The sequence below is a fragment of the Lepisosteus oculatus genome, chromosome 4, assembly GCF_040954835.1.
Source record: "Lepisosteus oculatus isolate fLepOcu1 chromosome 4, fLepOcu1.hap2, whole genome shotgun sequence".
NCBI classification, from domain to species: Eukaryota; Metazoa; Chordata; class Actinopteri; order Semionotiformes; family Lepisosteidae; genus Lepisosteus; species Lepisosteus oculatus.
The window spans coordinates 7,670,646-7,697,734 of record NC_090699.1 but is presented as its reverse complement, the minus strand read 5'-3'; the positions used below and the strand labels follow the sequence as shown (position 1 = coordinate 7,697,734).

The following is a 27,089-nucleotide window of genomic DNA, read 5'->3' as shown; positions in this document are numbered from 1 at the left end:
ACATGTTTTTGACAGAAAGCTGGGAGGGAGGATGTGTTGGCCCTCCTGTTATCGTACAGACATTAGCCAAGGGGGACCTCAGCCAGGAGGGGCGTCTCTGATTGGGTTAAACCCGGGAGGTGTGTGCGCCTCTGACCAACTCGGTTTCAGACAAGGCCTTCTGGGGAGCCAATGGGAAACATTTGCTGGGGTTCCTGTTGCCTCATCCTCTCTGACGCCGTAGGCGCGTATAAAGTGAGCACCGGTCTTGTAACAGAGCAGTTTCAATTACAACGACGCAAAAAAGGTCGAGTTAAGCGAACCGACAGCGGTTTTGCTCTTGGTACCGAACAAGAGTCGGGCTTCGCGGACCAATAGTCGGCGCGAGTGACGTATTCGAACAATTATTTGTTCAGCTATTCGACTGAGAAGTCTCGATTTATTTCCGTTTCCCCGTCACTGGGTTTGGGACTCGCTGCAGTAGCCGCGTTATTCATTGAATACTTCGGGTTTGTTCATTTATTCTGTTTATCGAGGATTTCCTCATCGGGCAGTGCGCGATGTTTCCCGAAGCCGTTAAAGGGTAAGTTATTTTACAGACTTTTTTTTGTCATGTATACACGAGCAGCGGGAAAACACGCTGAAGCCACAGATGTCCGAACATATCTGTATAAGGAAGAGGAGTGGGAAAGAGCGAACGGAGCAGTTGGAGCGCAGAACGGTACTAGAATTAAACCCGGGGGAGTTTGGTTTTCTCCGTGAGCATCTCTGGCCATGCGGGCAACTTCAGCGCTCTCGCCTTTTGTCACACAGGCTCTTACTGTTCCCTCCGCGGTTTGAGCCTTTTGTGACGAGGTCTGAGCGCCTTCTCCTTGGCGCCCTGTGCTCGGAACCGACCTGTTTAACCGTGAAATGTACCGAGACTCAATTTCAACCCGTGACGCCAAATGTGGGCAGACTGGCATGGCTCACCACGTGCGTGGTGTAGCCCAAGACCCGTGGCACCCCAGTAGCTTGTATAGAGACCGGCACTGGAATCGTGGGCGGCGGAAATATCCGTTTCCTATTCGAAATGGACAATGTATCTCCCACGCTCACGTTTATTTATTTATTTTTGTGCATTTTAAATGAACGGCCATTTGGATGTGTTTTTTTCTTCTTAGTGCTACAGTGGCTGAAAGCGAGAACCTCGACACGAAATGCGACGCGCTGGATCAGATCTGGAATGTACTTTCCGCAATGCCTTCCGTCTGCTAATGTATCCTCCGTTAAATCCGAAATCAGACCAACGTAGACATAAGAGAAAGTCCGTTGTGTTGTAGCGCTTACGATCGTGGTTGTCAGGACAACGGGGGCGGAATAGACCGTCTTTTTTTCCTGGCAAACGAGCGCCGTTACCTTGCCCTTAAAACTGTTCATTACGTGAAATTGCCAGAGCTCTAGGTTGCGATGCCCTGCTGTAACCAAGACAAAAAAAAAATCACCATTACGCGACCTTGCGCACGTTTTCCCCGCAGCTGAGGCTATTGCGCTGTGTGTAGAATGAAACAATTTTATGACTCCTAGATGACTCCATTCCGGTGTGGAAACTCGCACCGAGGTTAAAGATTTTCCGGTCTTTCCAAACTTCGTAGTTCCCAGCAGGGAAACGCAGAATGCCGCATAACGCATATTGGTTTCGAAAGTGAGCAGGTTACCTACTCGCAACCCGGCTGAGGGAATGTTTTCTAAGCTGAAGCTGAAAAAACAAACAAAACAATTTGTAACGATGTGGGGTACCCCACTATTTGTGCAGGTGGAGACTGTCCGTTTATCAAAGGTAGCCAATAATCTGAACTAGAAGCCGACAGTTTTCCGTGAGGAATTTTGTCCACCCTAAACGGAAACGACCCAAAACCTCAACCTTTAAGTCTTAACGGGTCAATAATTGCAGGCGGGTCCTGGTCTTGGAGCCCTGCTACAGTAGGAATTGACGTTTAACAAAGCCTTATTTCGGAGGAGACTTTCAGGTTGGTTTCAGTGGCCTTGAATATTCATGGGGCGGGGAACTCACGCTGTGGCTGTGTTTTCAAAAGACTGGATTTTAAGTCTCAGAGGGCGAGATTCCGTCTGAGAGCGGAGGCCTCGTTGACGAGACGAGAAAAACCTGAAAAAAATGACGTTCACAATAAGGAGAAACACCATTCACCGCGTCACTGCGTGTTTTATGTCAAAAGGACTTGGGATTCCTTTTCTTTCATCGAGTCAGTGTCCATTTGTTGAGTTCAACCATACCGAACCCCCCAAAGTCTGAAATTGCTACATTATGTAAGCGAATCCGTGTGGGCTCACAGCATTTCCCCCGTGTAACAGGGGGATTCCAGCTCAACTGGTCAGCTAGATCACACACTGAGATTCGTTAAGTGTTGTAAATGTGCTTGACGAGGGCGCTAAGGCAAACCCATGACCCCCTGCTGCTATTTCCCATTGAAAGGCAGATGAAGGAAGAATCGATAGGAAACCCCTCTTTGCTCCCCTTTTGTGTTTAGCAAAACGTTAAAGCCACTACATGTGTCATTTCTCGACTAGAAAAAAGAGCTTTTGGTTCCTTTTTCTGATCCACACAAGTTTTAATTTCGAGCAAACCGCCTCGTGACTTCAATCCAATTAACATTTTCTCTACCAAATGATTGATTTTTCCGGTGACGGCGGTCGTGACTGAGCGTTCACGATAACGCGTTTTTAATACGGGCATATATCCTCATAAAAGCACATAATGACTTCATTGTGCAAAGGAATGTTGGACTTGGCCGCCAGTATGCACAGCCTTTCCAGGGAGAAATTAACGTCTGCACAGGCCTGCTTCCTTAATTCCGGCATTTGGTCTTCAACGTTAGTTGCACTGCCTGCCTTGCTTACAAAGACGGCATTTGTGCTGGAGCGCGGCTGTCACAACATTTGATTTCAAACCCCTGCATGCTTCTGGAAAATCCACAAAGAAGGACTGAAGAAGAGACTTTAGTTTTCTTTTTTTAATGTGGCTCACGCTATTCATTTTGCACCCCTGCCACTGGCCCCAACGCACACGCTCAAAGCACAAACAACTGTGAACCTGCGGCAGAAATGATACGATCACTTTGTCTGTCCCTCAGCGTGTGACTCTCAAGAGCTGATTGGAGATTGACGGGTGGGTGTTCAGTTATTGGAATGATTGCAGATCAGTTTCTCATGCCAGGAACACTCCCCCTGAGTTCCTGGCTGCTCCTAGGTCAGGTCTAGTGGGGCTCAATCGGCTGGCTCAATCTCACCCTCTTCCTGGACAGAGATGGCTCACCAGTGAAGTTTTTACAAACCTCTCGGCTTTCAGGTACGGCTGGAATCTGTACCGATGTGGGAAGAGATGAGGCTGAAAAAAAAAAAGGTTAAAGGTGGGGAAACAAAGGTGTGTTTTTCCGGAGTTGGATCTTCCTTGTGTTTGCGAATGAGACGGTAGGAGTCGATGAGAAATAAATGAGCTGAAAGCAGATTGCTTTAGTGTCAGCTGAGCCGGTCTCTCTCTCTGTTTGCTTTTTTGGGTGTGGGACTGTATTGCAATTCACAAAAGTGACAAGACGGCGGAGGGGTGTTCCCCTAGGATTGCAATTGTTCAAGCAGGGAGCTGCATCAGCATGCGTAGGGTGCAAAGGAACAAGTTATAATAATTATAATAATTAATAAAAATAGCTTACACTTATATAGCGCTTTTCTGGACACTCCACTCAAAGGGCTTTTCAGGTAACGGGGATCCCCTCCACCACCACCAGTGTGCAGCCCCACCTGTCTCTTTTCTTTTCAACATCGAATAAACCTTTACCTGCTCCTTTGTAGGTTTATAATATGCGATCATCCATCCCTTCTCCGAGACCTATATCCAGCACGGGGTCACTAGGGAACCAGATACACCCTAGTTGGGACACCAAAGGGCACAACCAGACACACGCACGCACACACTCGCGCTGGGGCCAATTTTCCCAGAAGCCACTTGGCCTACCAGCATGTCTTTGGACTATGGGAGGAAACCCACACGAACACCGGGAGAACGTGCAAACTCCACCCAGACAGCAGCCCAGGTCCGGAGTTAACCCTGGACCCCAGCGCTGAGAGGCAGCATTACCAGCCACTGAGCCACTGTCCTGCCCTGATGCACCACCAAAGTGTTAAAATGTGTGCAGCAAAGCACCGATTTCACAGGAGAAAGAGCCGTGCTTATCCAAAGTCTCCTGGAAATGTTTGTGTCCCGAGGGACAAAGCTGTCTGGAAAAGTCTGAGATAACTGGCTTGTTGTTCATATGAAAACCTTGGAAGTGATCCCTTGGAATTTCAGCTGGAAACTAAAATGTGTTTGGTCGATTGGTAGAGGAGTTCTGATGCAGAGCCAGTGATGCCAGTTCTTGTGTCTTGGTCTGCAGTCACCTAGTGTGTGAGCTGACCACACCAGAGGGAAATCTAACAACCTCAACTGATATCCTTATCTGAGAGATTATGAGCTCCTGAGCCTTATCTCAGTCTGTTCTTAGGTTCCCAAAGGAATCAAGTGAATACAGGCTATGGAGCTCTTAGCAGGGGAAGCACACAGAGGAAGTTATTGAAGACCTACAGATTGAAATGATCATATCAACTTTCCCAGAGAGCCCGAGGCTGATAACCATATTTCAGGCAGCACTCTGATTTGACCGGTCATTCAGGCTGAAACCACATTCCTGAAATTATTAGCAAGTCAGGAGGGCTGTCTTTAGGAGAGAAAAAAAAGACTGTACAGAAATAACATTGAAATCCCAAGAGTCCTTCAATTATATTCATGGCAAATCAGCTCCTTTCAGTGGGGGTTTCTCTGTAGAGAAGGATCAGATCGTGACCTTCTGTTTTTTAACCACTTTATTAAGTACGGGGTCACAGGGGAAGCCGGAGTCTATCCCAGCAAGCAGTGGGCGCAAGGCAAGGTACCCCCTGGATGTGACACCAGCCCATCACAAGGCAGGCACAAACACACACACACTCACACCAGGGCCAGTTTTTCCAGGAGCCAATTTTACCAGAGGGAGGTAAATGGGAAGAAAGCCACATGAACAAGGGGTGAACATGCAAACTCCAAACAGATAGCTCCCTAGGACTTGAACCTGGGGCCCTGGTGCCTCAAGGCAGCAAGACTCACCACTGTGCTCCCCCACTTCAATATCCTCTAATAATAATAACACATGATGTCCAGCAATCAGGCCAACATTTTGAACTCAATGTTCCTCTCTTTCAGATACACCTTCGAGGACTACAAGGTGACAGCTGATTGGCTGCTGTCTCAGACCAAGCACCGCCCTGTGATCGCCATCATCTGTGGATCTGGACTTGGGGGTCTGGCTGAAATGCTTAAGGACCAGGTGGTTTTCAAATACTCCGACATTCCCAACTTCCCTCAAAGCACAGGTAAGACGCCTGGCTGTCTTTCCAGAGTTTTTGTACTGACTCTTTTTGGTCATCGAAAATCCCAGGGCATTTCTCGTAGAGAGTAGGAGTGTTTCCCCGGTGTCCTGTCCAAATTTCCCCCTGGCCTTTACCAATCATGACCTCTTAATAACCCCCATCTCTGAACTGGCTTCATCACTCTGCTCTCCTCCCCACTGAGAGCTGGTGTGTGGTGAGAGTACTGGAGCATCATCCAGGTGGGGTTGCACACTGGTCCCCATTACCTGTAGAGCACTTTTATTGGAGTGTCCAGAAAAGCGCTATATAATGTTTAAGGAATCACTATTATGCCAGGGCATTGGGTTCAACAATCTGCCTGGGCACCTTGTTCCACACTCCCACGACCCTTTGTGTTGAGAAGTGCCTCCTGATCTCAGGTCTAGATGTACTTCTCCATCCTGCTGACCAGCAGTGCTGGAGCTCTTAACGACATTTTTCATTTTTCAATGGCTGGAAAGCCCTGAAAAAATAAACTTGTCTCTAGAGCACCAGAATTAGCTATTCCTGTACTGCTGTTCCCTGATCCTGTCTGTGTGAAGCCTGTGACCTAAGACCCCACACATGGCCTTCATAGACAGAAATCATGGCCTGCAAAGTATTCCCCATATAATATAAATTGCTTATTTCCTGCACATTAGAGACTTTCTCAAAACAGTCTGTCCATTAAAAGATGCACTTATGCACGTATATGCATTAAGGATGCTTCTGTTTTCACAGTTCCTAGTTAGTTTTGGTTTTGGCAGCAGTGTGGAGAAATGCTTAGGGCTATGTTGTGGGAAGTAGAAGGTTGCAGGTTCAAGTCCCCCAGGGGGCATAGCCTATGTTGTACCCTTGAGGAAGATACAGCTGTTGGATTTACTCTGCTCCTGTTCACACAGCATGTGTGAATGAGGAAATAAGAGTTTGTCGCTTGGGGTAAAAGTGCCAGCCAAATTAATGCTAAGAAGTGTTGTTTGGTGCCCCACATGTGAACTCCACACATTTCTAGGACCTAGAAATATCTCTGCTGGCTTTTTACGATGCTCTGTACCACTATACTGCAACAGAAGGTGGTTTTTTAACTTAGATTTTTTTTTCAGTCCGCGGTAGTGGCTCATATTTTGACATTCAGATTGATATCAGGAATTCCCCACTGGAGTAACTGTCAGCAGTTCAGTCAGCAGGCTGGGAAAATCGCTTTTTTGTCCAAGAGGTTCTGAAACAAAATTGTGTTTGTGAATGCTGTCTCTCAACTGACACTCCTACACTTTTTCTGTGAGTGAAAAGCACTGCCTGATCGATCTGTGTCCCTCCTTGCAGTTCACGGGCATGCGGGACGCCTCATTTTTGGGACCCTGAACGGCAAGCCATGCGTCTGCATGCAGGGCAGGTTCCACCTGTACGAAGGATACCCCATCTGGAAGGTGAGGACCCTCTCCTTTCTTGTCTGGGGATCGAATTTCGGCTTCCCCCCCCCCCGAGACGTATTCTCTGCGTATACCAGTCGCTGTTTGTACCGCTGACCCCGAAGATCATCGGAAGGGCCGGTGCTTGGCGTGGGCCAACTAGGAGACTGCCTAGGGCCCCAGCGCCACCAGGGGGCCCCCTCAATGTGAAACACAACATGGTTTTTAATTGGCACGGTTGAATGTCGGCAGCCATATCACTCTGCTGCTCTCAACTGGCAGCCCCACTGAAGCTCAGCAGGTGTGAGCCTGGCCAGTACCTGGATGAGAGACTCCTGGGAAAAACTTAGGTTGCTGCTGGCAGAGGTGTTAGTGGGACCAACATGGGGTGCCCACCTGGGTCCTAATGTGAAACTGTATGGTATATAGCAGTTTGGCAAATGACATGACATGACACATGTTCAAATGTGAGCCTAAAAAAGTCTTTTGTGCTAGTCAAGGCTGTTTGTTAGTTATAAATTACTGTATAATTCAGTATTATCAGTTATGGATGTAAGTGCAGTAGTGTATTTCACTGTCTCATCTTTACTGTCAGATGAGAGTATCAGTGTGGTTTCAACTGCTGTTACAGGAATGCTGCTGGGTAAAAAGTTTGGGGTGGGAGCTGATAGTAGCAGTGTCTGTGCAAGTTGTGATCATGAAGGGGCCCCTTTCCAAGATCTTGACTAGGGCCCCCAGAAATCTAGGGCCGGTCATGGGAAACCCTTTAAGTCAGGATTTCTCCCGTTTGTCGGGATCCTAGTGTCCGGTCCATCTGGGTGACACGGTTGTGTCATCACTGCCACCACCACTAGGTGGCCACGCCGCCAGAGCCTATAGCTTGGCGTAAACGGCCGTAGAGTAACGTCTCCTCTCCCCTCCCAGGTCACCTTCCCCATCCGCATCTTCAAGCTCCTCGGGGTGCAGACGGTCATCCTCACCAACGCGGCCGGGGGCCTGAACCAGGACTACAAGGTGGGCGACGTCATGCTCATCAAGGACCACCTCAACCTCCCGGGGTTCGCCGGCAACAACCCCTTAGTGGGACCCAACGAGGAGAGGTGAGGAACCGCCGGCAGGATCTGACCTCGTACGGCCTTCTGCCCGGCTCATCGGCCTGAGAACAGAGCTGGCATTTCTCAGTGCAGAGGGTCACAGGAGCACTTCAAAGACCGGGGGAGGTTAATTCCTGTGCTCTGGGGCGGTGACGTCCCGATAGCTTGGCTGCTCAGCCGGTTTGTAACTTCATAGCGATTGCAAATGGAACAGAGTTCAAGTAGGGAGCTGCGTGAGCGTACGCAGGCTGCAGAGGAACAAGTAAAGGTTTATTCCAGGCTGAAAAGAGAAGAAACACAACGTTTCGGCTGTGGAGCCTTCTTCAGGTGTCACAACTGAAGAAGGCTCCACAGCCGAAACGTTGTGTTTATTTTCTTCTCCTTCAGCAGAGAGGGAGACAATATGGGCAGTCTGGTGCTGGCTTAACAACGGGAGAGGGTAACGTCACAGCCTCCCTCCCTCTCGGAGACGTGATCCTGACCACACCTCGGGTTCCAAGTCGCTGTTTTTGCCTTGGGGCAGTGCTGAGGCCACAGGTGTTTCTACGTGGCAGAGAGAAATGGAGCGCAATTTGCCTGAAATCGCTCCAGGGACAGAGCAAAAGAATGCAAACGAATACGAGCACCCTGGAAACAGCACGATAATTCATTGCCCAGTCTCAAACTGTGCCTGTACAAGAGATCGCTTGAGTGTAATTACTTTTCCAGGCTGAAACTATACTCAGAAACTGCTCTTCTGTTTAGCCTAAGAAAGCTTTTGAAGGCTCAGCTTCTGCTACTTATCCTGTTTGGGCCTGTCCTGTTTGGGCACTCTGACACTCATAGGAAAGTGCTTCCCGCCATAACATAAACTGAGCTCTATAGTCCAGCTGCTTTGTTTTGGGGTTCAGTTTGTTTCCAACGGTTGCCATAGCGCAGAGAGTTCTGTGCAGGAGTTCTGGCGTCAGCCTGATAGGCTGTGTGCTCGTAACGTTGCAGCGTGCCCTTGTTAAATAAACTGCGGGATTTTTAGACACCGCTCTGGCCCCTCAATGCCTCTTGACCCCCCAACGACACACAAGCCTGTTCCTCTGCCGTCCTGCAGTCCGCGCGCAGCTGGGAGACGTGAGGGGTTTGAGCTGGTTGGGCGGGAATGGGGCCCTCTATCGCGTGCCGCGCTGGGTTATAGTGGAGTATAAGGCCCCTGTGGTTCCTCCTGCCAGGTTCGGGGTGCGTTTCCCCTGCATGTCGGACGCCTATGACCGGGACCTCCTGAAGGCGGCGCAGGTTGTGGGCGCGGAGCTCGGCTACTCCGACTTCATGAAAGAGGGGGTGTACTGCGTGCTGGGGGGCCCCTCCTTCGAGACCATCGCCGAGTGCCGCATGCTGAACCGCCTCGGGGCCGATGCCGTTGGTGAGTAGCCTCTCTTTTTCTGTGGACGCTCACCCGGAGGGAGGGGTGCCATCGTTTCTCGACAGGCACTCGAGACACCTCAGGACGAGGGCGTCATGACAGCTCAAAGGACAGCATTGTGCTCTAAAGCAGTGGTTCTCGAAGTTCTATGGTCCGCGGACCACTTAAACCAAGTCACAGATGCGGCGGACCACCTATGCCTACGTCCACTTCTTACCTTGTAAAAATCATCGCCTGTTCATGTACTAAAATTAATATTGAACTAAATTTGATGAAATAACTAATATTTGCATGAACAAAATGCCTTATTTTGCAAAGGCTTTTAGTACTTAAAAAGTTAATGTGAAGAATGGAGCTGCTTAGACTTGCTTTAAGAGAGATGAATAGGACAGTCCGCGGACCACTTGGCGCACGCTTGCGGACCACCAGTGGTCCGCAGAGCACACTTTGAGAACCACTGCTCTTAAGCAATCCCCCCATATACGGTACGGAAGAGGTAGCCTAGGTTTTGGAAATCACCCAAAAATGTGTCTTGGAGCCTTTCTGAATGAAAAGGACTACTAGCCCAATGAATTAATATAGTAAATCTCAAATTGTTGTTAACGAATAACTCACACGAAGCGCAGCTTGACCAGGAATGCAGAGCCAAGATCCCATGACTCTAATAAAAGTGAAGCCTTACTCTTCAGTCTTTCCATTGATCACTCCAAAGATTAATGATGACCCTAAATGTAATTACCCATCAGGAACGTGATGTGCCCCTAATGGGATGCTTTTCTTTGTGGCTGCTCAGTCGGTCAGCACAGTTTCCGTTTTGATGCATTGAAACCATTCAGTGAATCTTCCCTTAGCAGAAATACACAGGGACTGGGTCTCAGTGCACACATTAATACTCATACGTCCTTTTTTAAGATTAAGTGGAAAGTCGTGCACTTGGGACTTTGCTATTAATATTTGCCTTGAAAGCTTCTGCCATCGGGCTGAACGGAATGTTGTTTGGTCCTGGTAAAACATACGTTTTTATGTCTTTGGGGCTGTTCAGCCTGCCAGTACAGTTTTTCCTTTGCGATGTATTGAAACCATTCAGTGAATCTTCCCTTAGCCGCCATAGACATAGGGACTAGATCTCGGAGCGCACACTGAGGCTCAAACATCTGTTTTTGCGACAGAATGGGTGGAGCCTGTCCTGCAGTGGACCTGTAAGGATGCTCAGCTCTGACCGCGCCCTTTCTTTGTCCCCGCCCCTTCCCTTGTCCCCGCCCCCCAGGCATGAGCACTGTGCACGAGGTGATCGTGGCGCGGCACTGCGGCCTGCGCGTCTTGGGGCTCTCGCTCATCACCAACAAGGCGGTGATGGACTACGAGAGCGAGGAGCGGGCCAACCACGAGGAGGTGCTGCAGACCGGCAAGCAGAGGGCGGAGCAGCTGGAGAAGCTGGTGTCCACGCTGGTGGCGCGCGTCGAGCTCAACAACAACTACTGATGAGCCAGGATCGGGGAGGAGTGGGGCAGCGCGGAGACCCCAAAACCTCTATTCCATAGCATCGCCAGTCTTCCCTCCCCCTGCACCCCACTTCATCCTTCAGTGGTTTTGGCGATCTGTTTTGGCAGAGCCAATTAAGCGATTAAGATGCCAATAATGAATTGCTGTGCTGATTGCATTGAAATCCTGGCCACCCAACAGACCGTCAGCAACCACAAGCCTCTCGCTGCTTTCTGCCACCAGCTTCTCAAAACAGGCTGGTCAGCAATCGATGATCCATTGCTATGACCTGCCTGTGAACATAGATATCCTTAATACCTGCAACTGGTTGAACACACAGGCTTGAAAAGAAACAGGCTTGGTTTTACGTAGGGACTGTGTTACTGTATTATAGTTGGACTGTACATTCCTGAAGAAAAGAAATTAATACTGAGATTAAGCGTAGAGAATAGGCTAGACAGGCTGAAGGGTCTGCTCTTGATTGTTTATATTCAGAACTTTCTAAAAAAAGAAACAAAATGTGCATTTTTTAATTACCTGAAGGGGAAAAGGTTTGTACCTGTCCAACACGTTGCTGTAAGTATAGTGAAAAAACCGCGCTAAAATCTCTGTGGACTCTCTGACAAAGGCAGATGGGGGTGGGGGGGGATGGTGACATCACATTGTGACATCACAATGGTGTTCAAAGGTCAGGAAAATTGCCATTATCATAATAAAGAAAAACAGAACAGGGCTAAAGTTAATGCTGCTATGGAAAAAAAAAACTTTCTTTTAAAAATCATACACATACTGTAATTTCCTTATGTGAATGCACCAATTCCTTCATGTCAGTCAAAAGTAGTATTCATAAATCTTGCCTTGAGACCAATTTATTCATACACATTACAGCATAGTACTTTGCTTTATAGTACTAGCTTGATAAATTGTCTATCTTGAGTAACTAAGGAAAATTACCTTTCGTGTTTAGGGGCTCAGCTGAGATTTTGCGTGGTTTTTGTGCACTTGTGTATCTAAATTATTGTTGATGGACTAATAACTTATATATTTAACTGGTATATATATTGTATTTTGTTCTGTATGAAGGGTAGGCCTTTCTATTTTGTATTGTTTATTTATCTAGTGGTGACTTTAGGCACTTTTCTCTCATTTGAAATGGGTCACTTAAGAAACTGCCAAAGATTAAGTGGAATGTCATACACTTGGGGGACTTTGCTATTAATATTTGCCTTGAAAGCTTCAGCTATCAGGCTGAACTGAAGGTTGTTTGGTACTGTCAAAATGTGCATTTTTATTTCTGATGTCCATTGCACAAAACCATTGTGCAGAAACGGGGTCCAATATGTCTGTTTTAAAAATGAGCTGTGTATTTCAGAGCTGCCACCTGTGTTAAAAGAATCATGAGCTTGCATTCCACAGAATCGAGACACAGATGCTTCAAGCTTTAAAACATGCAATTTGCCAGTGAGCACTGATTACAGATTGCTGGCTTGCCGGTCCTAATTAAGTATGAGGAATGGCTCCAGACAGTCAGCTGATTCTTAAATTGAAGCTTGCACAAGAGAAGCAGCCTTGTGCTGATTTAAGACATGGTCAGTACAAAAAATGTTCGACTTTCCCTGGGCTCACTCGCCTGACCTCAACGAGTTGCAATTACTTGATGAAGTGTACCTTTTTCCAGGAAAGCAAACCCAGTGATTTTTCAGTCTTAACATTTGAGATTTATGCTTCCTGTTAAAGAGGCATATTGCATATCCTTTTCTTATTTATGTGATACCTTTAAAATCTTTCTGATATGAAGGCTGTTACACAGGTTTTCTTGTTTTTCTCCGAGTCTTGTCTGTTTTAGAAGACTAATAAAACCCATTGGACAGAATAATGTTCATTTCTCCACTATCGGCCTGCCTCTCTCCAAGCTTGAGAGAGCCTGGGGCACATCTGTAGGGGCCGTTCGCAAAGTTTTTACATTGGCACAGGAAGGCAGGAATTCAAATGTACTCCGCTGGAGGCAGGGCAGCTGTGCTGGTGTTTTTGATCAGCTTTGTAAGCCGTGCGAAATTCGCCTGTCTCGCATAATTGTTCAGTCCTGCTTGCTAAAACTGTCAGCTTTTGTTGCTAGTACCCAGAGAGGGAGAGGAGTTAATCTGCCATATGTCCATGTTCTATGGGATTATTGTCTGTGGTGTTCTCTTTGGAAATGCCTGATACAGCAGAAAACACAGTACAACAGATCACACCACACGATGTAGACAGTCCCTTACAGAACAGCAAAAAATAAATAATTAATAGGTTTATTTCATGCTGTAAAAAGAAGAAAACACAACGTTTCGGCTGTGGAGCCTTCGGACGAAACGTTGTGTTTTCTTTCTTCTTTTTTTTCAGCATGGAATAAACCTATTACTTGTTCCTTTGCAGCCTACGCATGCAGACGCAGCTCCCCACCTAAAAAATAAATAATGACAGTCACAGTTGATCATCATGCACAACATAGCACAACGACGTATAATAGGTATTACAGAACAATAAACACACAAAATCTTAAAATCCTGGTCACTAAGTGTTGAGTGCAGAGAGAATGCGGTTAATGACGCACGCTACTTTAAGGTTGAAGCTGTTCTTAAGCCCAGTGGTCCATGCTTTAATAGGGTGGTACTGCATTCCAGAGCGCAGGGAGGAGAACAGTTTGTGGCCGGGAGGGTTGGGATCCTGAATGATGGATTGAGCTCTATTGCGACAGAGGATGCTGTGAATCTCTTCGATTGATGGTAAATCACATCCTATAATCCTCTGCCGTTGCAACAACCCTTTGTAAGCAACGATCTTCCTCAGAAGGCAGAAGAAGGATGAAGACGAGGCCATTACTCGTTGTTATCAATGAGAACCAGGTAACGTGGCACAGCACTGGTCTAACACCACACTTCCGAACCTTCCTAATGTGCTGCGAGAGGGGTAGGGGAATGCATGCATTTTGCACATTGACTCAGATGTTTTCTGACTGTTAATTTATTTGCCTGATTTTATTTATCCCAAGAGACTTACTTGTTTACCCATTTCTACAGCTGGGCATTTTACCAGGGTGATTGCAGTGAAGGCCACCTTGCAAGAGCTGTGCCTTTATGTGGGACTTGAACCTATATTATAAGTGTAAGCAATAATTATTTGTTCATTCATTTACTTGATTTTATTTATAAATTTGATTTTATGTACACCAAGAGACTTAGTGGTGTACACCCCCCCTGACTCTATGTCAATACCGTAAGTAAACTGGTAGTACGCAGAGATCCAAGTCAAGCAGCTGGAGGTGTGATTTTGCCAGTGTAGTTGCTGTAGTTCCTCCTGGGAGAGGGCTATGCTGTCCCATGTGGTGAGTTTGCTCATCCACTAAGTCTAATGTAAATAGCTGCAGGGTTTCTCTGCAAACAGCTCTCTGTACTCTAAAGCACTCGTGTGGAAAGTATGAAAATATTGTGGTTCCCCCATTAAACATAAGTGAATGAACCTTGATCTGACTCATTGTGGATACCCTGTAGTGAGTGGGCGCTTTTCCACATTTGAATGATTTTGCCAAACCTGTCATCGGGGACGAGAACTGGAAATGTAAATCATGTTCATTCTTACATACTTCAATTCTGAATTTTACTTGCAAAGTTTTACTGACAGCTGTGCACACTTACACAGTGACAGACTTTAGCTGTGTCTTTATTTAGGAAGTGTAGCCAGCAATCCTCAGTGAAACTGGACTTGGATGACAACCTCCAATCAGGACAGAATGCTCTTCTATACCCAAAGGGTGGGGAAGTGTGGAAGAACAGGTCGCCTTGCAAGAGCTGTACCCCCATGTGGAATTTGAACCTGCAACCCCCCCACAGACTCCAGGCCAAGGTGTTGGCTTCTCTCAAGACACAGCATGATGAGATTCCCCAGTCAGAACAGGAGTCATATCTTTACACAAAGGGTGGTAGGAGTGTGGAACCAGCTACCCAGCCATGTTGTTGAAGCTGATACCCGACGTACCTTGTAGTCTCTAATCTACCAAATAACCTAGATGGGTCAAATGGCTTAAATGGCTTTTGTAATCAGTATTATTTTCTTAAATGATTTCATATCAATAAGAACCACCAGTTTGCATCATGATGTAACTATTGCTCTGTTATTGTTAAATCCATATGATGCTACTATGGCTATTGTGTTAATGCTAATTCAAAGAAGGTTAAAACACTAACAGCTGACGATAACCTCTGTTCAGTCAAATCCGCTGTGAAGGAGTGGTGGTTACACACCGGATCAATCTGAGAGTGAAAAGCTTGTCTTTGGATGTGGGGATCACCCCCGGATGGTCTCAGAGGACCCCGGGCAATTCTCGGATAGCAGGCTGGAAACATTTGCTTCAGTGGTTCCTGTCAGCCGCTGCTCCTATTTGAGACGGGCTGTGCGACTCATTTCTCGGGTGGATGATTAAGGCTGTCAGCCCTGTTGCGTTGCGGCGTCCAGCCTGGGGGAGGAGGGGTGGGTCTCCCCCTCCCTTCCCCGCGGTGGGGCTAGTGTGACGTCACAAACACCTCTTTTTAGAAAGAAAAATGTTTCCACTGCAATTGTGCCTAGAGCAGTTTTCCATGACGCTGAGGCAGTGTCCTCTCACTGCCTGCCCATACAAGACAAATTACCTCCCCTTCTTTAAGCAGCTTAAATCAGACTCTCGGTTTGGCCAGAAATCCGCCCTATTTATCCTGGAATTGGCAGCAGTCACGTCAAAGCACTTAAAAAAAAGCTCCTTATTTATCCTATCTCGCACAAAAACTAACAAGGGCAAGGTGGGAGTGGCTGCAGTTAAGTAAAGAGTCTGCGCGTCAGTCTTTTTTATTTTGTTTAGGAGATTTACATCCTAGATGTCATACTGAAGCCATTTTCACCAGTAGAACTGGCTACTGTGTTCCTGTTCACACGCGACTTAGAAATCTAAAATGCAGAAAAAAAGATTTATTTTCCATTAAGCTGGAAGGGGGAGCATTGCTGCTTCACGGCTCTAGGTCCCTGGGTTCGATTATTATTATTATTATTATTATTATTATTATTATTATTATTATTATTATTACCGATGCCCCGTGGTGCAAAGATATGCTGTCCAGGTTAACTGTTTTTTCTAATTTACAGCCCCGCGATGGGCCGGCATTTTGTCGCGGGTGGGCTATTACCTTGTGTCCGTTTGTATGCCAGGTTGGAATCCAGCTCACCGCTGCCCTCTGTTGGACCACGCAGGTATCGAAAACAGACTGACGGATATTTTGTCTGTTTCCCTGGCCTGGACTGAGAGAAACGCCGAGTAACGAGCAAACTTTGAAAACCCTCACAGGTATCCATGTTCACCGCAGAAATGTTCCAACGTGATCTGCAGGCAGAGCTAACAAGTGAGTAGTGTTTGTCGGCAAAACCGTCTCGAAGTCGAGAGCCATATTTCTCTTGGATTAAAAGAGACGGATTCGCAAGCCTGCTTGTTCACAATGTCAGAGGGCCGCTTCACCTCACCAGAGGTTTTGTTACCTTGTTTTGAATCATACAATATGTGGCCGTGCATACCTGGATGTAAATTGGGGGGGGTTCCCAGTTACTGTGAACATTTTACGTTCGTTGTGCTTTGAAATGCGCTCATCAATGCAGATTCTCTCTAACCCCGAAATATACAAATTCCCCTTTAACTCTACAGAACCCAGGTCGAGCTTTGGCCCGATCAGATATGTCCTCTAGCTGTACTGGCGATCCCAACAGTTCGTTAGCGATCAGCAGTATCTTAGTATCATAATGATATGAAATGAGCAGATTGCCTTTTGCGCTGCTTTCGCTGTGGTGTGCAGCGAGAGAGTCTTGTGAGACCGTGTCACAAAACAGTTCTACCGTGGACAAACGTTACCCGTCCTGCCGGCTGAAAGGCTAGCGAGAGAAACAAACCCCACAGACGCTGCCTTTCGGAATGAAAATGGTTTAATAGCGGGCTCGGTGTGTCACAGGATTGATGAAATGCGCTTCAGTTGCGCCGTCAATGCTTCTGAGCTTCCAGAGCCGCCGAGCGACTCTGACCAGTGTCACGTTGCCTAGCGACCATCCTCTGTCGTTGTAATCTCTAGTGGGTTACCGAGATCCTCCCTTAAGCATCGGTTTTCAAGTTCTCTCTTCTGTCCTTCCACTTCCTGCACGGGTTTTCTAGCACGAGGGCGTTGCTAGGATCCGCATTTCGAAAACCTGTTTTAACCCCTGTTGTGTTACCCCTCTGCCCACCTCACCTTTTCCTCTAAGACAGAAGTTCTCAGACTTTGTGGACCAAGTACCACCCCTGATCAAACCAAAGCATCCAAGTACCACCTCCAAGTCATCTTCTCATAGGAACCCCAGAAAACCTCAATGACCAACATGAGCGCGTGCACACACACTCACACATAATAAAAACAGCACTGAGCACTTGCTAACACTTGCTGTCTGTGTCAGGGGCAGCAGCAGAGCTAGTGTCGGTGGCTGATGTATAATCCTCCTCTTGATGTATCGGAGTTGGCATCGGAACTCTTGGCGTCTATTCCTTTCAGCCAAGACATAATCCTGGATTTTTTGTGAGGTTCATTCATTTTTGATCGATTGTTCTGTTGGCGAATGCGGTGCTGTTGGAGAAATCTTTCACCTTTGCCTCATTAAAGACAGTCAGGAGTCTGTCTCAGAAGTTAAAAGAAGTTTTTATTTCACGCACATGGGAGTGAAACACACAGAGATGATCAGTGTATGTTTCTCAAAGTAATTAACCTAGAACAGCCCCTACATTTTTTTCTGTTATCTATCACGCCTATCTGTGCTTACAAGATTGGCAGTTTTCCAAAATCACACACATCCTCCTACCTCCCTATCTGCTAAAGATCACTTCTTTTAACACAATTGGTCACTTAGGTTCATAGCACGCATTCCTATACAATGGTATAGAATTACATAGTCGCCCTTGTGTCCACTCAGGTATTCGCGCACTGTATCAACATACAGTACCTAAGTATGTAGGCTGTGTATTTGACACACAGACTAATTTTATTAAAATAGAAAATATGAAAATCTGTCTCAAGCTTTCTGGAACTGATTAAGTTAATTACAGATGAAAAAATTATTCCATTTTTAAATTCCCATTTTTATCCCATTTTTATTCCAAAAATTAAATTTTTCAGTGCACGCAACAGATTTCCAGGGTCATCTGGCGCACCACCTGGGGGCGCTCCACGTACCACCAGTGGTACGCATACCACGGTCCGAGAACCCCTGCTCTAAGACATTCTTCAGACTGGGGTGTCTGACCCAAGTCCCGGAGAGGCCCGTGTGTCTGCATGTTTTCATTCCAGCTCAGCTTTTAAGAGTATAGAAGGATCACATTCCTGGTTTAAGCTGACCGGTTCGACAGCTTCCACCTGCTCTTTGGATGGTGTTACTTTACAGTAGAGGGATCCAGCCCTGCTCCTGAAAATCTGCAATCCAGTTAGTCGGATAGGTCACCCCAAATTTGGGATCTCCAGCCCTGATCCTGGAAATCCACAATCCTGTTCGTCTCATAGGTCACCCTAAATCAGGGGTCTCCAGCTCTGCTCCTGGACAGCCCCAGTCCAGTTAGTCTTATGGGTTATCCCAAATTTGGAATCTCCAACCCTGACCATGGGGAGCCCCAGTCCAGTAAATTTAATAGGTCACCATAATTCGGGAGTCTCCAACTCTGCTCCTGGAGAGCAGTTAGTGCAATAGGTCACCCCAAATTTGCGCTCCCGAACCCTGATCCTGGGGAGCCCTAGTTCAGTAAGTTTTATAGATCATCCTAGATCAGGGGTCTCCCACCCTGGTCCTGGAGAGCCACAGTCATGTTGGCCATCTTAAATTAGGGCTATACAGGATGAGGGTTAGAGACATCTCCATTAAAAAGACCTAAAAGCCCCACAGGACCAGGATTATACAGCTTTAGCGTATGACTCTATTTTTCACAGTGAGTGTAATTGTGTCGAGAAAATGTTTTCCGAAAATCCGAACGACTCTGTGGTGAAGAGCACACGTGTGTGTGTGTGTGGTGTTGGAAGAGACAGGAGGGGCTGTGTCTCACCAGTCCAGCCCAACTCGGGTCACCCCGAATTCACACCTGAAGCGACAAGTCAGTGCAATGAAGCGTAGCGTAAGATGCCATCCATCCAATCCACACCAACTCCCGACCGTTTTCCGTATTCAAACATGGGGAAAGTCAACGGAACATTCGAGAGAGAGAGAGAGAGAGAGAAACACCCGAGTTGTAATTACAACACGGTGTAGTTGATTAAAACCCGACACGGGGCGGTGGACAAGCAACAGATCTCTGTTTCTTGTGGCTAAACAACCACAATACTTGACCTGTATCGGCGTCATCAACTAGTTATTGTGCTTGTGACAACAAAGTGAGAAGTTGCACAGTATCAACGGACCACACTGGCCCAGCATGAGCATAATATTGTTGTAGGTTGTGTTTATGTAGTTCACAGGGTATAGAAAGTGTGAGTTTTGTGCGATTTGAATGGATCTCTTGGGGGGTTACGCTACACTCACGCTCAAGTGGAAATAAAATAAGACTCGGAGCGTAAAACAAAACGCTGGCGGACGGACTCGCGGAGCCGGTGTGGATTGAAACATTGGTTAAAATGGAAGCGGGTCTGTTCCGTGAGTCAGACATGAGACGGACGATGGAAAAAACGCTTCAGAAACGCTTTCGGTGTGAATTGGAATCGAGTCCTGAGGTCCTTCCAGAGCTACATGCCCGGGAATAAGGACGTCGGGCAGAAGATGGCAGCGAAGATGAGGACCGCGGTGCCGGTGCCAGCGGAGAGAGAGGCCGTGGTGGTGATTCTGGTGGCACCTGCGGCCGTCAGGACGACGAGGACAGGAAAGACAGTGGTAGAAGGAGACGCCCAGTTTCCGTGTCCTGCATTCTGAGGGGTGCTGCCGACGGTTGACCCATCTGACGGCTGTGAAACCTGGCTGTGTGAATCTCCCCCTGCAGCAGTTGTAGAAACGTGGCTGTATGAGTCTCCCTCTGCAGCAGTTGTAGAAACGTGGCTGTATGAGTCTCCCTCTGCAGCAGTTGTAGAAACGTGGCTGTATGAGTCTCCCCCTGCAGCAGTTGTAGAAACCTGGCTGTATGAGTCTCCCTCTGCAGCAGTTGGAGAGGCAGAATGGTTGTCAGGTTGCGCGGTGGAAGAGGAGTTTTCAGTGCCGTTGGCCGGTGTGATGGTGTTACTTTTAACCCCGACCCAGAATTTGTACTCATATTCGACAAATGTAGATCTGAAAGATAAATGAAAAAGTGTTCTTTGTTAGAAGCCAGAAGGTGAAATAAAAAAAAAACAGTAGAGAAAACAGTAGAGAATAAAAACACTACTGTCAGTGCCATAGGAAGTTACTGTCTGACTGGTGGGATTATGAATTTTGGAGGAGGGGCTGCAAATTTGTGATTCATTTTTTTTCACCCCCGTTTATGGATGTTCATGAGTGGTCATGAGTGTTTTGGGACGTTTCAGGTATGCGATCAAGTGAAAACGGGTTTTCATTTCAATTTGTGGATCTCTGCTCTCCTCTCTCCCACCAGGTGTGTACTGTAAATGAAACAAATTCACAATTGTATCACATTCGTTTTCACAGAGTGGAGTGCTGATTAATCAATACAGATTCTGGTGCCTTTTTTTTCCAGTTTACAGTCTGAATCACAAATGACATAGAAACAAGACCAGACTAGTACCTGAATTCAATATCTTCCATTTGACCAGACACTGGTGCCACCCACACAACGTTTATCGATTGCTTCTGTAATGAAGATGTATGACTGACAGTATCATTCTGAAGGGAAAAAAAATAAATAAATCAGAACTCTATTACATTTACCATTTTCTAAGGTCTAGAATGATTGCCTCTGACGAGAGTTTAACACAATCTCAGAATCATTTTTGTGCCTTACCGCACGTTATGCATAGATTTGAACCCCTCTTGATAAATAATTTGAACGTGCAGAAATAAAGAATATTTTAACCTTAGTTAAAATGTTTAAAATGAATAACAAATGCTTTAGATAACATCATGAGTTCCAACAACACAACACTGCCTCTACTGCGATGAGATTAAATTTCTGCAAATTAAAGTATTAGATTAGAATAAGGGTGGACTGGGGATTTATTGAATTTTAATTCAATTATTTAATTGACAACTGAATAATCAGCTTTTTTGGGAGAGTCATTTCAATGTCCCTAAAAATGAATGTGGGACAAGGGTAGTCATGGACGTCGGTCTGAGCGAATTAACCAGCGATTTGAGAATAGTCATGTAGCAGTACTATAAATGCCCACTAGGCGGCAATCTTCTCAAAGATATAAACGCGTCGGAACGTTTTGCGTCTTACTGGAGGATATTTTTTTCTTACCCAGCAGAGATAATCGCTTATTTGGACAACTAAACAATTTAACATATTCATTTTTCTATTGGGAAAATTCGAAATGTAAGGTTAATTATGATACAAGATAGTAACAAGATTCTTACAAGCTGAAGAGCCAAAAAAAAGCAACATCACATTAATTCTATCATTAGATTAATTAGTGGTTTAGTTATATAGCTAGGATGTCAGCTGGCATATGGGTTCCCAGAACCAGGATTAGAAACCCCTGTGATCTACCAGATTAAGAGCAGATGAATTTCCCTTCCACAGGAAGGTGAGAGACATAACCTCTATTATGTGTGACTCATGTGGAAAATTCTTCTAAACAGGTTTGTCATGCAGGTGGTGTCAGCTGGTATCTCCTGGATGCCTCTGTTGTTGTTGTGTAATAACCATGTTGCCTGAGTAGCAGGAGATCACCCGAGGAGAAAGTAAAGGAAACTGTGCAATGTTTTGGTGATACAACTTCCCCCCTCCTCTCAAAGACAAGATTTTTCTGAAGATAAATGAAGGTGAATATCACCTCACCTAGATCATATCATCTTATATCATTTTGGTTATTGTACAACTGCTGTGCACCACAAAACTGAGGTATCTTCTTTAGTGCAGAAGACAAATTCCCAGCAGAATTTATTTTTCTCAACAATCCTGAATCTCAAAAAGATAGGAGACGATTACTCTTTCCCTGTGTCGTATCTTAAGGGCTTTGAGTCTCTAAAGTTTTGTATGTTGGTTTTTGCAGAAAAAATGAAACGCTTCTTACACTTAGTAACCTGATTAGTAAGTTGTCTTGGGTCACAATTCGCGCGCATAACAGGGAATTCTGGGATAGCCTGGCCATGGTAACGATCAGACATATGCAACGAGATGTCAAGTGGACATTTTTTTTCAGACAAGGAGCAAATCAGCCCGTGTTTAAAAATACACTAACCTTCTTTCTGTGCACAAACGTAAGTCTAGGATCATTTAATTGTTTCAAAATCCATCAGTCAGATCATTAAGTGTTATCCCAGATTTGTGAGTCACAATTAAATTTAGGTAATGAGTAAAATAGTGTTAAAACAGTCTATTAGTGCCATTAAATTTATTACACACTGTAAAAAATATATATTCCTTACCAAATCTTGAATTAAGTTTCAGTCATTTGGTAAGATTAGGAGTTTGCTATTGATAGCCAATTAAGCTATAGCAGGGGTTTGTTATTATAACATTCATGTGATTCTATCAACACTTTTTAAACATACTTAAGTTATAAGCAAGTATAGTTTTAGCAATGTTTCTAAGTGATCCTGTTTGGACAGTCCTCACTTAAGGCTTTACATTGGTTGCCTATGAAGTCGCATATTCAAGATAACCCTTGTTATTGATCTTCAAGGCTCTAGACAATCTGGTTCCATCATACTTCAAACTCCTCCATGTTCCCACTCCCTCCCGTAGACTCCGGGCCCTTGAGACTGGTCCTCTTCTCACTGTCCACAGGACTGCATCATGAACCTGCGGTGACCCTGCCTGTTCTGTTACTGCTCTGGTGTTATGGAATGACCTTCCTGCATCTCCTCGAGAGACAAATTCTTAAACTCTTTTCAGATGCAAACTCAAAATTCACCTTTTTACCAGCGCCTACATCTGATTGCCCTACATTCTACCTCTATGAACATGTATGTTCTTGTTTATTTTTTCTTTTACTGTTTATTGTACTTTATTTTGTCTTTTTCTCTGTATTGCTATGTACACGCTCCTTGTTTTGGCCACGGACATATTTTGATTTTTATTATTATTAAAGTGCAGGTTGCAGCTCTCCAGAAATAGCTCACAGATCTAGGAAAAGCAACATCAGAAGCACAGGACGAGTTTGATCATGCAAACGAGCCCCTGGTACTCACTGAGATATTACATGTCAGCCCCTGAGAGGTGTTCGCGTTGAGAATCTTGAAAGAGCCAGAAGTCATGTTTGTCCCGACAGTTCTGGCCTGCAGTAGAAAACCTCTGAAAGAGGTTCCATTCTCAGCTTCCAGGGTAACTTTAAAAAAAAGAAAAGGATTTTCAAAAAACACTCGAGACTTAATCACGCTGTGTCTGCAGTGACCTGCAGAATAAATCACAACAGTAACAGGTGTGTGTGCGTGCATGCGTGCGCATGCACATGTTGGTGAAATCCACTACAAATTAGCTACTCTGGTTGGAAACTTTCAGAAATTTTTACACAAAGCAATGTAGTCATAGAAGATTATGAATAGAATGTTTTTACAAGTGAAGCCTGCTTTGTAAACTGATTTCGTTAGTCTTAGCATCTGTGCATTTGATTTTGGTGCAGTATTGTGGCTCAAGCAGGTATCAGATTCCATTGTTTCTGTTATCTCAGAGGTGTTTAGTGATTTAATGACCATGACTTGGCACAGTGGGTAGCAGTGCTGGGGCCCTGGGTTCAATTCCTGGGGTGCTGTCTGTGTGGAGTTTGTTCTCCCCCTGTGTTCATGTTGGTTTCCTCTGGGAGCTCTGGTTTCCTCCCACAATCCAGCGACTACTTCTAGGTTAATTGACTGTGAAGATTGGCCCAGGCGTGTGTGTGCCCTGTGATGGACTGGCGTCCCATCCAAGGTGTATCCCGCCTTATGCCCATTGCTTGCCAGGATAGGCTCTGGCTCCCTTGCAGCCCTGAGTTGGAAGCTGTGACTAGAAAATGGATGAATTGATGGCTGGAAGGACTCTGCAGGGGTTAGGATTTCAAACTGTTGCCTCTCCCTGGCCATCACCCAGACATCAGGTTGCCTCTTACCTGTGATCTCCTCTCCAGGGTGAAACCAGCTCTTGCTGGCTGTGACATTGAACGGTGAAGGCGAGCTCTGGGGCATTGTTCCGTTGTGGTTGGGCATCATGCTTTGGCACGACTCCCCAACTTGTCCATCGGGATAACCCTCAGTGCCCAGCAGGAAACACCCGCTGACGAGAAGGAAAACTGACAACATCCACGCAGTCATCTGACCATACATGTCCAGAGGGAAGGGAAAAAGGTTAGGATCAGGAAAGCATGTGGGAATTATTAAGGCAAGATGATTCATGTAAAAAGGGTAATATTGTGTTGAATGAAAGCAGGGGATCTACTGTTAAAATTGCTTAATGGACCAGTAAGACCTCATTGTAAAAATGGGGAATATGTTGGTCATCATATTACAGAAAATTGCTCTGTTAAGATATTGCTTTTTCAATAACACTACCACCAAAAATAATAATCATTCTTACACTTTATAGTGCTTTTCTGGACACTCCACTCAAAGTGCTTTACAGGTAATGGGGATCCCCTCCACCACCACCAGTGTGCAGCCCCACCTGGATGATGCTCCAGTACTCTTCTCACACACCAGCTCTCAGTGGGAGGAGAGCAGAGTGATGAAGCCAGTTCAGAGATGGGGGTTATTAGGAGGCCATGATTGGTAAAGTCAAGGGGGAAATTTGACCAGCATGCCATGGTAACACCCATACTCTTTTCAAGAAACACCCTGGGATTTTTAATGATCACAGAGAGTTGGGACCTTGGTTTTATGTCTCATCTGAAGGACAGCACCTCTCAAAGAGTATAGTGTCCCCGTCACTTTAATGGGGCATTACTACCCAAAAAGGCCGCAGGGTGAGCGCCCCCTACAGGTCCCACTAACACCATAAGAGTGCCATGATACATTCCAGTGCTAAAAAGGGAGTTATCTTTTAATTCGAATAACTTAAAATGTTTTAAAAGGCATTGACAAAGTCAACCCAATGGACTTAACATGAAGCAGAAGACACGAGTGGACTGTACAGCGAAGTGTGTTTATAACTGAGAGTAGGACACACCTTGTTACACAAACTGTAATTGGAGTCTGGAACAAGCTGGAATAAGCTACCCAGACACATTGCGTAAGCCCCTGGTGTCTCTCAAGAAACAGCTGGATGGAGATCTCCTGTTTGTAATCTTTCATATTTTGAATCTTTTAATATAAGTGTCACAGTCGTCATCCCTCCTGTAGAGGCCGCTCTGACCATTTCGTATTTTAGTTTCATCATTACATGCACCTGTTTCCTATTTCCTGTCTACTTAACTTTGATGTCTCTGGGCTTCAGGGCTCGGTATTGGAAGTTGAACGCCACAAGGCCTGCCTATTCCCCGGATTCGCGAGTAGCCTGAGGTCTTATTCCCCAGCGTCCTGACCATCTGGGTCGGGGGCTTGGACCACCAGGCTCCATCATGATTTTACTTCCGTGTTCCTGATTCCTCGTCCCCGTTCTGTCTCTGTTTGGTTGGATCTACCGGCTTTGGACTTTTGGGCTGCTTCCTGGTTTCCCCTTTCGGATCGTTTTGGACTTGTTCGCCTGCGCCACTGCGTCTGTTAGTGCTTACACGATTCCTCCTCTTACGATTTGCTCAGTTAGACATAGAAGAACTCCCGAGAGATTTTTGCTGACATCCAGTGCGATAATAGGTGGTAACACAAAACTTAAGGTTCTTGTACAGCTAGCCTTTACAAACAGTGTCCCAAAAGCCCCACGGATCCTGTCTTGACTGCAATGCGGAGGCGAGCGAGACATTCAGAGTTTTCACCAGCTTGTAACCCCGGTCTCCCTTTCAAAAAAAGAATTCACCTTGCGACTCCCCTCCATTCCACTTCGACAAAGGCAGTTCCTGCAATGTTTCTACACCCTATGAAAGCGACAAGCTCGCTGTCTTGACCTGAGCACCACACTTTCAGCTAACTGTTTATTTGTCGCGGTGCTAGTTTGGACACGGGGATGTCAGCGCCCTCCCTGAGCATAGCAGGGACCTCTCCGCCTGAGCTGGGGGAGGTCTCCTTTAGCTCACTCGGCTGGTTCCCTGTTGCGTTACGCGGGAGACCCGGGTTCGCGCCCCAGGTGTTGCGGGATGAACCGGCGAGGGCACGAGCGGAACCGCAAGAGTCACACTTCGTTTGCAAGCCATTTGTCCCATTAACACTTCCATCTTCCAGCTTCATTCTAATTCCAGTGTCTTCCCACTAGACGTGACAGACTAGGTGTGATTTGTCGTAGCTTCGGTGCTCTGAGTGACTGTTAGGTCACCTTAGCTGCCTGTTGCTGAGTACGGCGTTTACAGGGTAAACCAAAACTTTTTCCTCTTGAACCTCTCTCTCATACAAATAAAAGAAAACACACAAACTTCCACAACATGACAATTTTCTCTTTTTTTAGAACTAAAAACAGAACTAAACAGTTCTATACACATGTAATACTAGTGTGGCTCTGTTACTGTTTTTATTAATTTATTTTCATTTTTTTAAGTTAAAAAGGATACAAAGGCAGGCTCAAGTAAAAAGAAAGAGAGACAGAATTCCGTCAACCGAACCTCTCCCACGCCAACATCATCAGTTTCTGTTTGCCTTTGTAGATCTGTTTCAGGTTATCGATAAACTGTGTAAACTGGATGTGTCATGTACAGTAATACATGTCGCTGTCGGACTGGACAAAGCTGTGGCTTACCTTTCAAAAGCTGTTTGCTGCTGGGTTCGCTTCTGTTTGCTCCGCTGGAGAAGGTCATAGTGGTCTGAGAGGGAAGATCGCAGAAGAGCTGACTTTTTATAATGCCAGGATTGTTTATGCTAAGGGCAAACAGGTTTCGGTGAAATCCGCTGACTTGTGCAATTTATCAATAGAGACTCCAGGGAGGAATATTTGGAGGTCAAAGACGACCGTTTCGGTAAATGAGGTAAATGACATTACGAAGGCGTGGCTGTGCACCATTTGAAAACAATGACTGAGCCAGCATAGTTTTTTTTTTCTGTGGATTTGAAGTAATAGAGTAATAAAGCAAGAACTCACGAGCCTCAGGA

General features: G+C 45.9%; 1 protein-coding gene and 1 long non-coding RNA gene across 2 annotated transcripts; one reads left to right on the top strand and one right to left on the bottom strand.

Moving 5' to 3' along the window:
* The first annotated feature begins 217 nt into the window (after window positions 1-217).
* Window positions 218-14,307, top strand: LOC102685490 (purine nucleoside phosphorylase-like). The gene is made up of 6 exons (XM_069188490.1): window positions 218-562; window positions 5,246-5,415; window positions 6,754-6,857; window positions 7,764-7,939; window positions 9,136-9,326; window positions 10,594-14,307. Exons 1-6 carry the CDS (start codon window positions 540-542, stop codon window positions 10,806-10,808), a joined length of 879 nt encoding a protein of 292 aa, XP_069044591.1. The 5' UTR covers window positions 218-539; the 3' UTR covers window positions 10,809-14,307.
* Window positions 14,308-17,502: 3,195 nt separating this feature from the next.
* On the bottom strand, window positions 17,503-26,849 carry LOC107075367 (uncharacterized). The gene is made up of 5 exons (XR_011189356.1): window positions 26,740-26,849; window positions 24,032-24,233; window positions 23,139-23,275; window positions 20,569-20,666; window positions 17,503-20,117 (listed from the first exon to the last, which is right to left on the bottom strand). It is a non-coding gene; the product is annotated as an uncharacterized lncRNA (long non-coding RNA).
* Between the last annotated feature and the right edge of the window lie 240 nt (window positions 26,850-27,089).

What these genes read in the sequence shown, in the direction of transcription:
- LOC102685490 (XM_069188490.1), top strand. Translation starts at nt 540, where the DNA reads ATGTTTCCCGAAGCCGTTAAAGG. An exon ending in TTTCCCGAAGCCGTTAAAGG is followed by an intron (nt 563 to 5,245) that starts GTAAGTTATTTT and finishes CCTCTCTTTCAG; the next exon opens with ATACACCTTCGAGGACTACA. An exon ending in GTGGGACCCAACGAGGAGAG is followed by an intron (nt 7,940 to 9,135) that starts GTGAGGAACCGC and finishes TCCTCCTGCCAG; the next exon opens with GTTCGGGGTGCGTTTCCCCT.